At 49.3% G+C, this 12,350-nt stretch overlaps 4 protein-coding genes across 4 annotated transcripts; 3 read left to right on the top strand and 1 right to left on the bottom strand.

Moving 5' to 3' along the window:
* Window positions 1–352: 352 nt before the first annotated feature.
* LY89DRAFT_189635 (FAD-linked oxidase-like protein) lies at window positions 353–3,011 on the bottom strand. The gene is made up of 6 exons (XM_018205693.1): window positions 2,341–3,011; window positions 2,143–2,298; window positions 1,717–2,101; window positions 1,585–1,669; window positions 1,500–1,538; window positions 353–1,455 (listed from the first exon to the last, which is right to left on the bottom strand). The coding sequence occupies exons 1-6, from the start codon at window positions 2,603–2,605 to the stop codon at window positions 577–579; spliced, it is 1,809 nt and encodes a 602-aa protein (XP_018078012.1). The 5' UTR covers window positions 2,606–3,011; the 3' UTR covers window positions 353–576.
* A 2,485-nt stretch (window positions 3,012–5,496) lies between these two features.
* Window positions 5,497–7,007, top strand: LY89DRAFT_755618 (uncharacterized protein; the record flags this gene model as incomplete). The annotated part of the gene is made up of 1 exon (XM_018221355.1): window positions 5,497–7,007. The coding sequence occupies one exon, from the start codon at window positions 5,497–5,499 to the stop codon at window positions 6,883–6,885; it is 1,389 nt and encodes a 462-aa protein (XP_018078013.1). The 3' UTR covers window positions 6,886–7,007.
* A 2,220-nt stretch (window positions 7,008–9,227) lies between these two features.
* LY89DRAFT_693670 (uncharacterized protein) lies at window positions 9,228–9,962 on the top strand (the record flags this gene model as incomplete). The annotated part of the gene is made up of 3 exons (XM_018216649.1): window positions 9,228–9,604; window positions 9,635–9,648; window positions 9,769–9,962. 3 exons carry the CDS (start codon window positions 9,228–9,230, stop codon window positions 9,960–9,962), a joined length of 585 nt encoding a protein of 194 aa, XP_018078014.1.
* Window positions 9,963–10,223: 261 nt separating this feature from the next.
* LY89DRAFT_728385 (uncharacterized protein) lies at window positions 10,224–11,999 on the top strand (the record flags this gene model as incomplete). The annotated part of the gene is made up of 2 exons (XM_018219259.1): window positions 10,224–10,416; window positions 11,419–11,999. The coding sequence occupies 2 exons, from the start codon at window positions 10,224–10,226 to the stop codon at window positions 11,997–11,999; spliced, it is 774 nt and encodes a 257-aa protein (XP_018078015.1).
* Window positions 12,000–12,350: the final 351 nt, after the last annotated feature.

Below are 12,350 nucleotides of genomic sequence, written 5' to 3' on the forward strand. Positions count from 1 at the left end.
TTTGAGGCGAGGAGCTGTGAAGACGAAGATATGAATTGTCTGATATTTTCTTCCAGTGAAGAAGAAGAGATATATATCTTTTTCGAAGCGAGTGGATGGAGTGCGTTAACGGCTATAACCTCGACCATCCAACCTCAAATGCTATCGCCGCTTCGCAGTGAGCTACTCCAATCGGCAATAATTGTTGGTGGTTGACGTATCCCCGACAAGATCCCTGCGATAGGATATATGGCCGATGCAAAAGCATGCTTACTCACTGCATGACTGACAAAGCGACAAATCTCATAAACAGATGTAATGACGAAACGTTGGTGGAGTCTTGATAGGGCTGACAGATGATTAGTTTGCATCGAAGGTGCTTGGCACGCTCCGGATTCGATTCGAGATGAACGAGGTTGGTGAAGAGATTGGATCGTAAGACGAAGCTGGACGCCAAGCCGGCGCGAAAAGAGAAGAAACGAGGAGCTTGCTTGAACTTGAAAGTCTCCAGATCGAGGTTTTGCGTTAGATATCGGGGACGAACTACAAAAGTCCACATGCACCTCGACCGATTCTGCCTCAAGTTACGTGTAAACATTACAACTTCATGGTCATCGATGGTGCCACGCCATTGCCTTCTGACCCATTCCCGCTCGACTTTGTCAATTCCCAACCCCTTCCTCGATATCTTGCAGGCCAAATGCCGGATTTTCCAGGTGCCAGAATGCCGTTTGGATCAAGGGCATCTTTCATTCTCTCGTTGAACTTCATCAAAGCATTATCATTCCAATTATACGTCCCCGCAACTTGATCCATGAGAACCAGATGTGTCCGATACTCTCCGTAGCCCTCTTTCGCAGCATCCTCAATCATTTCTCGAAGACAGTCGTTGGCCGCTTTCCTCTTCTTGGAGTCATTCTTATCAAAAACAATTTCCACGATAAGATGCATTTCCCGCAGACCTACACAGAATGCGGGGAAGAAGTCGATGCCATACTTATCATGGAGACGTTTACCCATATTGAAAAGCTTCATGGCGTCTGTTCCACGTATGGGTGAGACCGGGCTGAAAGCAACATGAGATCCGTTTGGAACCCAATTCACCCACAATAGCTCGACAAGATCTGGAATACCGGCAGCTATACGATCACGAGACCAGAAGTATTCGTCTTTAGGTAGTGTGGCGGGGTCGACTTTCCTTGCTCCTGGAATCTTCTTGAACTCTTGGTCGATGATGTCCAACTTGTATTTTCTGATATGTTCAGGACCGTACGACATGCCGTAATACAGCCACGCATGGTCGCCAATGGTGGTGGTTCTCAAGTATTCATGAACAATCTCCGATGGCATTGGACCTTCCCCGCTGAAGTATGCAGTTCGTGGTTTTCCTTTTACAGCAATCGATTGGATTGCATGTCTGACTTGGGCAACGTTTTCCAGGATGTTTCCAATCCGAAGTGGTCGAATGATTTCCATCTGTACTTGTCAGCTGGAAATCTCTTAGGGGGCTTAGGACTTACCAAAGCCGCCAGATTGTCGTCTTTTTCAAATGCATACATCTGTCAAAGTCAGCATCCCAGCCAAAACCTTCCTGCCGACACCTACAAAGCTTTCATAACCACCAGGATTGGGCATCAAGGTCATTCCCATCTTCGTGACAATGCCAAAGTTTGACTGTGAGAATATGCCACTGGTTTTGTTAGTCCAATTCCACATCGAGAAAGGAGAGGAGCTGACTCTGAATACGGTCCAAATCCGTAGGGAAAGGATTGCCAAGTATTGTTGCCAGGCAGAGCTCCCATTCCGGTTCTAATCACTTCTCCAGTAGGCAGTACAACCTCCAAACCAGAATGACAAGCCCAATGATCTCCGTATGGTGTATAACCAACACCTCGATCAAGTGTGTTGCCCACTATGGAGCCACCTCCTAGATCCGGTGTATCAATCCACATATGCTTATAGCCTTTGGCTTGAATCGTCTCATGCAAAGCGTAAAAGCTGACACCAGGCTCCACAAGGCAAGTATAGTCATCAGGGTTGATGTCTAGAATTCGACTCATTCTTTTGCCAAGGTCAATAACAACTGACCCTCGTACTCTCGGAGCTGCTCCTCCGTATCCCACTAAAGGTGTAAGCTTTGTCATATTCGAGAAGGTGACCTACAATTTCGGCCCATTGAGATTGGAAAGATTGGGATCCGATATTTGTTCGCCCAAAGTACAATCTTTTGAACATCTTCCGTGGAACTTGGATACACCACTGCTGATGCCACCAATTCTTCGTCATCTAATATCGGCATCATATCATGAGTGTTGGGATCTGACGAGTTAGTTTTTGACCTCACATAGCAGACCTACTCACGCTCCATGTACCACCCATCAACGAGGGGTTTGTCGTTGATCTCTACATTTTCGTTTCCTAGAACTTGCTGAAGTTCGTCCAATGCCTGGAAGAATTTTCCTCTTTCGATTCCTTGAGGAATGACTGGCAACCTTTGTCTTGTGCTCGACGATTTTGTTCGAGTCTCGTAGATCAACGCTTTTGCATTTTGGGCTTTCTCGAGGAGATTCTCCGGAATGCCAGAGTGCTTTTGCGAAAGGAGAGGAACCGAGTTCTCGGAAGACATAATGATGAGAAGGGGTAGTTGAACTTTGACACAAGAACATGAGGCCTCAACTGATGATTTATGAAGCAGGGGTAAGAAGTTGATAGCGGGGTAGCGTGGCGTGGGGCCGGCCCCACGTTCAAGACTTTGCCACAACCATTGCTTCTTCTTTAACTTGAAGTCAAGGTTTTGCGTGCATGCGAGCGTGGAGACAACTTATATGACTCGCGTCACTCGACTGCGTATGATTCTCGATTGGCATAAGAGAATGAAGAGTATGCTGAGATGAAGTACAGAAAAAGAAGCGGTGGCTTCAAACGGAAGTCGAGGTGCTAAACAAGTATCCAAATCAGAAATCAACTCCACCTGCTGCTCCAATCAAGACAATTTATGCTTCGATGTTCGTCCAATGGCACGTACTCCTCGACATCAATGGCATCCAGCCTGAGAGCGAGAAAATGTCTCTCTAGAAGGCAGAGACAAACTTACTGTAACATCTCTGTCGGATTTCCGGCCATGAGAGATCCCTAGTCTAGGAGCATGAGAGAGCCCATGTCCTCGATCGAGCGACTCCTGCTTCTCCTCGTCAAGGGCGTAGACTCGTATGGTGTGTGTTTCTGTATCAAAATTTCTCAGGACAATGACAGCTCTTGCTTGTAATCTAGACTGAACCACTCCTGTGATTGGTGAACCTCGAGATCCACCAGAAAGTTAGCTCGCAGAAGTGCCACGTGCGTGGAAGTGTAGAATGTCTTCCAGCTGCCTCTACGGCCACCGCCTCGATTGTTCCTACTGGCGAAGCTTGACCTCTGCTGCATCTAGCTGTGGAGGCCTCATTGGCCAAGCAGCTCCCAATCCTTCAGTATTCGTGTTTCGTATCGACAAGTAAGGGACTTGGAAGCGCAGGAGTGCATCCGCTGTGGCGGTTCTCGGTCGCTGATGGCTAGTATCGAAGTCGTAGAAGAGGAAGGCTTCGGGACCAGGCTGTGGAAGACTTTCGAGGGAGCGGATAGCTCGGGGAGAGGAGTTGAGGCATGGAAGTTCATGGATCAAGCTTCCGTGTAGTATGAATCCTGCTGTGGAGATTTCTACTAAACGTACAGCAGGTGCTTTTGTTCCGTGCTGGTATGTTCTCTCCCCAGATATCCGAATGTTCAACTACCAAGTCAAGCTACTGCTTGAATCCAGGCTCCAAGCCCAGCTTCCCCACCAGCGTCCAGCCCACTTGTAGACACGCCGCTACCCGTATGATGTGGACGCAGGTATGAGGATGGGAAATGGGTGTATCGTGGAAAGCTCGAGATGAAAGGAACTATAGTTGGCATTTGTTAGCAACCAACCAATTGACCTAGGAAACAGGAAATTTGCCTCATGACTCTCTGCAGAACTCAGAAGGAGGACGACTCCAAGCATCAGCGTCTGCAGCACCTCCCCGCGATCATCTTCGGAGTTTCGAATTGTGTGACTTCGTGATAATCGGCTGGACCAGCTGCAGAGAGCAGGAGCTCAAGCGAGTATGGCGAAGGAGGATTCGGCTTCAAACATCGAGTTGGAGGAGATTGGGTTTTGTTCTCATGTTGTTCTGCTGCGGCGACAGCAGAGCTCCACCTGCGGAAAGAGATCGCGCTAGTGGATTCCTTACTGTAGCGGCTTCTCCCCCAGAATTTCAACTTGTCTCTTCAGCTTCTCGCGCAGCTTCTTCGGTCCCTATGACTGGCTACCAAAAGATTGATTGGTACTGCTCTCCGATGATAGACTCGCTAGCCGATGTCTCTGCAAACTGTACGAAGTAAGCACGCACAGAAGAGTACATTATTTTGCTCAATTTGTTCCAAGCAGAATATTCGAGTGAATATGTCGCATCCTGAAGTCATCGGGATCTGTACCGACATCCACCTCTCCTAGCTCATTTGCCCTTTCGAAATCTCGCCTTTGGGGAAGCAAAGGGGGACATGAGCGAGGTGGAGCTCCCACTCCACCGGCATGCGCAGAGGATTGAAGATATTGCGACAAGTGGCTAGTCAAATTGAGTTCAGACTCAGGCGGTCAACATCGCTGCAGGGCAAGGGAAACCATACGGAAGACGTTCACACCGACACGGTTCTCGTGAAGGAGGCAAGCTCTGTGCTAGGCATTTTGCGGAATTCTCCGAAGGAAGGAAGCAATACAAGTCCTCGCCATTTTCTCCCCTTGCTCGTTGGAGTGGACGTTTCTTATCTCTGCATGTCTGTCATCCTGAGCATGTTTGACCTAACTCCACGTCGGGAAGAGATCAAGTTGGGCATCTCTTTAATTTTTTTCCAAGATCACTTGCAGATCATGTCTCCCCATACTTTGCTTCAAACTATTGAAGTTGTTTCTCTTTTATGTTTATTATTTTATCAAGTTGTCTCCTTCGAGTTCTGTACTTGGCAAAACACTGAGCACATCGTCATCATTGCTTCCGATTTCACAATTCAGGACAGCTCCCAAGACGGAGATGCAGCTCCTCTGCGTTCAATGAGCCCGATCATTCTTTGTTACTTCTGGATATTGAGCAAGCTCAGGGAGCGGATCGGCCCCGCCATTGGAGTCAGGTACAAGCTACCCCGCCAGGTACACCCGTCGGCTCCACACCCGAAACCCAGGACATCCGATGTTCTTTGAGAGATCAATCATTTATTCATCCGGGGAAGACGCGCGTATGTTGACCCGCTTCCCCAGGCTATCATTTCAACCAATGGAGATCTGTATCTAGTGGTTTTGACTTCCTTCGCCGAAGCAATCACGGCTATCTTTCTCCACAAGATATCCTTCCCTAGCAAGATTCAACAATCTTGGTTGAATGCGGGGAAATGCTTCAATATCAAGGGTATAAAGGAAGTCAGAATGAACGGTGAAGTATGTTTCAACTGATCGTTAACCAATACATCATGCTCTTCTCTAATCTCATCTTCCTTGTTGGTACCTCTCTCGCTGCTGTATCTGTTACAGATCCATCAGACATCATCTCTCCATCTTTGTGGGCTGCCGATAATGCTATAATCCCAGATTATAATGTCTCCTTTATCAGTGTACAACCAAATCCAATCGTTGCAGCATACACGGTCACCAATTCAGCTTCTATCAGTTATGAGACTCTCTCGACCGCCCTCAATCAAACGAGTGTACTTCTCGTCACTGGAGAGTTGAATCTTACGTACTCCACTGTTATCAAATCGGGGTACGCTTCAAATCTTCTGGAGTCGAGCTTCTACGGATTCAATGCAGCAATCAATGTGGTATGTTTTCCCTCTCGGTTCAACGGCGAAGCTAATGATCAGGCCAATGGATCAACAGGGAATTTCGACAACGTGAATGTGACTGTTCATAACGGTGCAGCAAATATCTACGTCTATGGCACTGGAAGCGTGGTACATGTCGACAACGCCTGGCTCTACAGTTCTGGACCGGTTTCACATGGCGTATATGCATCTGGAAATGGGACCGCATACGTTTCGAATGTTCAACACTTCTCTGGAGGGAAGAGATCTTCATCATTTTCAGGAGATAGTCCGGCAGGATACTTGCACATTTCGGACTCCGTGGCTCATGCTGCTGGTATTGGGAGTGCAACGTTCTATGCTCTGGGCGAGATCTATGCTACGAATGTGGTTGCGCTGTCGGAGAATGGGCCTACCGTGTTCATGGACGGAGCCCAGAAAGCATACCTTACGAATTGCGAAACGACTGCTGGACTTTTGGGTGGTGTCGCAATCTTTTCATCTTCGACAAGGGAATCTGGAGCAATATTATCGCTGGACAATTCCAAGATTACAACATTGGGGCCCATTCCTGGATTGTGGTTCGGGAATGTGATCATCGACGTTTCTCTCCACGCTAGTGAACTTGTCACAAGTGGAGTGCTCGTTGTCGCAAATTATTCCCAGATCACTCAGGATTTCGATTATTATGCAGATTACTCCCAACAGCCAAATCTTCAACCTGCCGAGGTGTACGTCAATGTCACCGAGTCGACTTTGGTTGGAGATCTGGTCGCATACAATTCAAGCTTGATTAGTTGGTCTTTGTCGAAGAGTTCATGGATGGGAACGGCGTACTCTGGATTTGGGGAGGCGTACTTTGATGTTCATTTGGATAATTCGACCTGGACTTTGACAAATTCGACGATGGTTCAGAATTTGACGGACACGGATGGAAGCTTGAGTGGGATTGAGAGTCAGGGTTTTGATGTTTACTACAACGCTTCTGCTTTGTTGAATGAGTATTTGGGAGGGAAGACGATTGCATTAAGCGGTGGTGGGAATGCAATTCCGATTTGATTAGTTAAGAAGTTGTAACGGTCTGCTGACTATCGGGTTGGTTAGGGTGACAGAGGACTAAAGAAGCATGAATCGAAGAGCAATGCAACAAATATTACTAATAACTACGGGCGGAAGTTACGACATAAAAGTCGCACTTACTAATTATTTACTTTTTAAAGTATTAATTATCGAAAAATTTGCTTAAATACTTGAATTTTTTATAAATACGCTGTAAAACTTTATATATATTTTTAATAATTTTATATAAAAAATTAAATTTCAATAAATTTAAAACTCTAGAACCTAAGAGGCTTTAGGCAATTTACGCCGTAACGCGAGAATCCCCAGCTCTAATTCGCTCCTGGCTCCGATTATGCCGCGAAACCCTCTTCCGGCCGACGCGTCCTGCTAGGTACCGTTCGTTTTATGGCGAAAACGCGTCTTTGCCGCGTTGCAGCAAGCCCCTAGGCGGCTGATCCTCGCCCTCATCTCGCTTAGCCTGGGAGCCCGATTCTTACTCGTCGCCACAGACGGCTTGTGCTCTTATAACGTTCTTATATCGCCCTAGGTTTCCCAGTAGCTAGCTTGCTATATTAAGAAGATAAAAGAGGTATATAGGGAACTGTGGTAAGTGTGTGTTCTTAGCCTTTACCGCAAAGTCTGCTCTTTCCTTCCTCTTACTACTCTACCTATAATACAAAATAGCCTCTTTTCCGCCTTGCTTAAAGATATACCCTCGAATACAAATCACGCGGCGAGCGTGGTAGTGCCTCGGATGCTAGTGCCTAAAGACAACCCTCTTCTTCTAGCTTAAGAAGAGGAAGAAGACGCCCGCCTTATCTCTACAGTGGAGGAATATAAAGTCGACGGCCGCTTTTGTATTAATAACGACGAGACGACCCTCTGGCTCAAGTACACCCAGTGGCCTGTTCAGCTTGCTAATCGCCTATTAGACATTCTTTCCGCTAGCGCCTTGCAGCCGACCGCCTCAGACGACGACTATGTCCTCGAAGACTAGGCCGGCACAGAATTTGTTAGCCCCGCCGCCGACGAGGCAAAGCTACGCGTTCTAATGCACGTTGTCGTCGATCAGATGTTCGACCGCGCTAAAGAGACCCTGCGTCACACTCATCACCGCCTACGCTACTAGCTCCAGACTTACTATTTACGTCACTTTCGCCCAGCACCTTTCTAGTCCTTACAAACAGCCGCCGCGCGTGCACGCTATATTGCGATTTAGAAGCGCTTTATTTGCTATATCTTCCGGGTGTGGGCGATAAGCGAAACCCTATGTAACGAGATCTATAGGACTACGTTCTGGGAGTAAGAGGCAAGTTAGATGCAATTCTTATAGGACGTATTGCTTAGTAATAACGGTAAAGAGGCGAGTGGTCTTAATAGTAGTGATAATAATAGCTTATATAATGGAGAAGATACAAATAGAAGTGTAAATATAAGCATAAGCCACTAGCTTTAGATCGTAGAGGCTTTGTTTTAACTCTCGATGACTTTCTAGACCTTTCGCAGTACGACTAGTGATCTAGCCCCGTTAGTCCTCGTGCATTTCACTAGTATCCTTAGTATTCACCGGCGAGCGCTTGCGTATAAGTTAGTTTATAGCTACACACCTATACTCTTAGCTCTAATCTAGATTGGCCGATTACTCCTCCTTAAGTACGCGCTACCTTTATATGCCTATTCGACTTTAGTATAGCCCTAGCTAGCACGGGATAGCTACACTAATCAAACGGAGCGGCTTAAGTAGATATAAGTAAAGTATCTGCTCTGTAGTGGGTTTCACCCAATAGGCGAGATGATTAAGCTTCGCGCTTACAAAAAGTCAATTGTGAAGAAAAAAGGTGCGCGAGCTAATTTAGCTAAGGCTACTAATAGATAATCCTACCCGTAGAAATCGCACTTATTGCGGCGCACTATGCGTTTTCCCCATACTAATCTCCCCCTGACTAGGGTGGGGACACGGACCAGTTCACCGCAATATGTGCACCGCAATATGTGTTTCTTCTCCCGGCCTTTTTTTTTTAGCTAATAGAGGACTGTAAAGGCATCCTAGGGGATCTAATTACATCTACTAACCATAAACGAAGGCTTTCTCTATCATCCAGAGTGGCGGGTGCTGCTCTGCACCCAGTGCGGGTTCTGTTTACGGCCAGGGCGCGACGTCTGGCTTCGACACCTCAGGCAGGAGCCGCACTGCCTGCGAGGCGCGCCCTTAAAGGCCCTCGTTGAGCTCTTTGGAAGCTACTGTGCTGAGAGAAGCCATACTAGTCCTCTCGATGGCACTGATCTGCCACGAGTTCGGGGGCAACCGGTACAGCTCCTCGCTGCTCAGCTTTTGTGCTATGCTTAGCGTCAAGCCGTATACCAAGACGTGGAAAGAGCCGGGCAACTACAACAGCTGCTTGTCTGGCGTGATCTGGGTTGTACAGCTGATCATCTTCTACGCTAGTGCCTATCTGGAGAAGGCAGAGCAAGGAGACACGCTCGAGCGTATTGAGCAGTACTGCGGGCAGTTCTTAAAGCAAGACACCGAGACCCCTATGGGCGAGATCCTCGGCTGGCGCTTGCTGCTGTTTACCGTCTCGAAGGAGGTCGTTGGGCCGCACCAGGCCCAGTGGGACGTGGACGAGAAGGTCCTGACTTATCGAGACGTTGATTTACACATAGATCACGTGCCGCGGCTCTTACTCTCCGACTTCCAGCAGGCCCAGTACCTGCTGTACGACGAGCTGATGTTTGGGGCCTAGAGCCTCCCGCGGATGCGTGCGTGGGCTCTGAAGGACAACCTGGACGCCGATGCCTTTGGCTAGTTCTTTGGCTAGCACCGGGAGAACGTTAAGCTTCTGAAGCCGCTGACACAGTCTTTACTAACTGTGATCTAAGACTCGAAGCCGCTGCGGGACTCTTTCCTCGAGATTACTGCTGATGACGCTAGGGCCTGGCGGGGGAAGGCGATTGAACGGTATGAGGCTGTGGCTGACGAGTTCCTGAAAAGGCTCTTAGTCTTGATTCACATGAGCTCTAGCCAGCCGCTGCGCGAGAGTGAGCTCTTTTCCGTCACCTGGCGTAATACCTAGCGGCGGCGGAACGTCTACCTCAAGCATAGGCTGGTTATGCTACACACTACGTACCACAAGGGGCAGTAGCAGACGGGCAAGTTCAAGGATAACATCCGGTTCTTGCCTGCGCCTATTGGGGACCTCTTGCTAGACTACTTAGTAGCTGTCATCCCGCTCCGTTAAGTCTTCCTCCGCCAGTCTGCCCCGCACACTGTTATATCCCCCTACTTGTGGTGGAGAAATGGCAGGGTCTGGGTTGACAACCGGCTCACGCAATACATGGAGCAGGCGTATACTCGGGCTGGCATCCCCCGGTTACACATCGCCAACTGGCGGCAAATAACGGTCAATATCGTTAAGACTAAGTTTGCAGCTAACGTCGGGTGCTTTGAGGTCGACGATGGGGCTAACGACGAGGATGCTAAAGAGATCGAGGCTGACATCCGGGTCATGACCAAGCAGCGGAACCATAGTACGCGGACGGTCAACCGCGCCTATGCCAACTAGCACAATACCAACTTTGGCAACGTGTGGGATAGTCTTATCCGCCGGAACCTGCGTGCGTCGACTCTGTGGAAGGACTTATGGGGGCTTAACCAGCTCCTTGAGCCGGCTAGGAAGAGGAAGCGAGACGGTGAGGATATTGGCGGTCCGCAAATGCTTAAGAAGATCGCTATAGGGGTCTACCGGCCGCGGAAGAAGTAGTCAGCTGCGGCTCTATTAAAGAGTGCCAGAAAGCTCTACCGGGATGACACGTTACAGTGGAAGTCAGCAGCCCAGGAGCGGGCTATGACTACTATCATATTATAGACTAAGCAAGTAATAGTCGTTATGGCTACTAGCGAAGGGAAGAGCCTGCTGTTCATACTGCCTTACATCCTTACTAACGCTAGAGTAACGATCTTAGTCCTACTACTCGTGTCTCTACGAGGGGATCTCCTCCGCCGCGTCCGAGAGCTAGGGTTCGATCACTTGGTATGGGCGCCTAGCGAGCAGCGAGACACCCCCTTAGTGTTTGTAACCGTCGAGGCCGCTTACACGGAGTAGTTCCGGACCTATGCCCACAAGCTCGCGGCTACACAAGACCTCGGCCGCATTGTGTTTAATAAGGCTCACTTGACTATAACGGCGTCCGACTACCGCTAGGCTATGGTCGACCTCGCCCTGATCCGCAACGTCCGTACGCAGTTTGTCTACTTAACAACTACGTTACCACCGATAATACAGGCTACGTTTAAAGAGCAGAATAACTTAGTGAATCCTAAAGTAATCCGAGCATCGACAAACCGGCGCAATCTGTTCTATCTAGTACAGCGGGCTACTAGGCCAGAGAGTCTGCTCGACGAAGGCGCGCGGAGGGCTAGGGATGCTTGGCAAGCGAGTAGGCTACTTGACTAGACTCGAGATAAGATCATCCTCTACGTCCAAACGAGGGACGAGGCTAAGGAGCTGGCTGAACTGCTGAGCTGCCCAGCCTATACTGCCAAAGTCGGTACGGCCGAGGAGAAGGAAGAGCTACTGAGAACGTGGCTTGTCACCCCTGAGCAGCCGTACATAGTAGCAACATCGGCTCTAAGTGCAGGCTTCGACTACGCGCACGTCCGGCTCGTAATACACATCAACGAGCCAGACTCCCTTGTCGACTTTGCACAGGAGTCTGGGCGGGCTGGACGGGATGGGAAGGAAGCTTATTCGGTTGTGCTCTTACCCCCTCGATGGGTATCACAAGTGGCCAGTACTACAGAGGCTAAGAAGGGGGTACTCTACCGCTACTTGCAAGGCCAAGAGTGCCGCCGGACTTGCCTAAGTGCATACCTTGACCTTGAGTCCCAGCTCCAGCAGTGCGTCACCGGCGAAGACGTCGTGTGTGATGTATGCAACAGTGGTCCAGTCGAGACGGCCTTACCAGTGCCTCTTGTTACAATGCCACATACTGGGAGTACGATCATTCAGCAAAAGCGGCGCGCAGCTTACCTCGAGCTTAGCCGGTACCAAGAAGACCTGCTCGCTGTGCAAGGGACGTGCCTGCTCTGTCGAGGGCTTGACGAGCCATAGGACCACGCGTTTGCCACTTGCTACCGACGGTTCGACTTCTTCCAGGCCCGTGACCGGGTGAAGAGGCAGTGCGAGGGAGCTTGGATTACAGCATTCCAGGCGTGCTACTAGTGCTACAACCCGCAGTCCGTCTGTCTGCGGGCAGATCCAGCCAGTGGGTGCCAGAGCTGCGTCTATGCCGATACTGTCCTGCCGCTCTGTTACGGCATCTTCCACGGAGGCGGGGCAGAGCAGTGGCTACTAGGGCAGTTCCAGCAGAGGTGTTACGACTACGTGCACGTGAGCTCGCTGAGTCATCTCGGTGAGCTCTGGGTCACGTGGAGGAGCACTGAGGAGCAGACGGGGCTCCTA

The sequence above is a fragment of the Mollisia scopiformis genome (assembly GCF_001500285.1).
Source record: "Mollisia scopiformis unplaced genomic scaffold LY89scaffold_2, whole genome shotgun sequence".
Taxonomy (NCBI): Eukaryota; Fungi; Ascomycota; class Leotiomycetes; order Helotiales; family Mollisiaceae; genus Mollisia; species Mollisia scopiformis.

Coding starts and splice junctions, on each gene's coding strand:
- LY89DRAFT_189635 (XM_018205693.1), bottom strand. CDS start 2,605: ATGTCTTCCGAGAACTCGGTTCCTCTCCTTTCGCAAAAGCACTCTGGC. Junction 2,299..2,340: donor TGATGGGTGGTACATGGAGC/GTGAGTAGGTCT, acceptor CTAACTCGTCAG/ATCCCAACACTCATGATATG. Junction 2,102..2,142: donor AATCTCAATGGGCCGAAATT/GTAGGTCACCTT, acceptor TTACACCTTTAG/TGGGATACGGAGGAGCAGCT.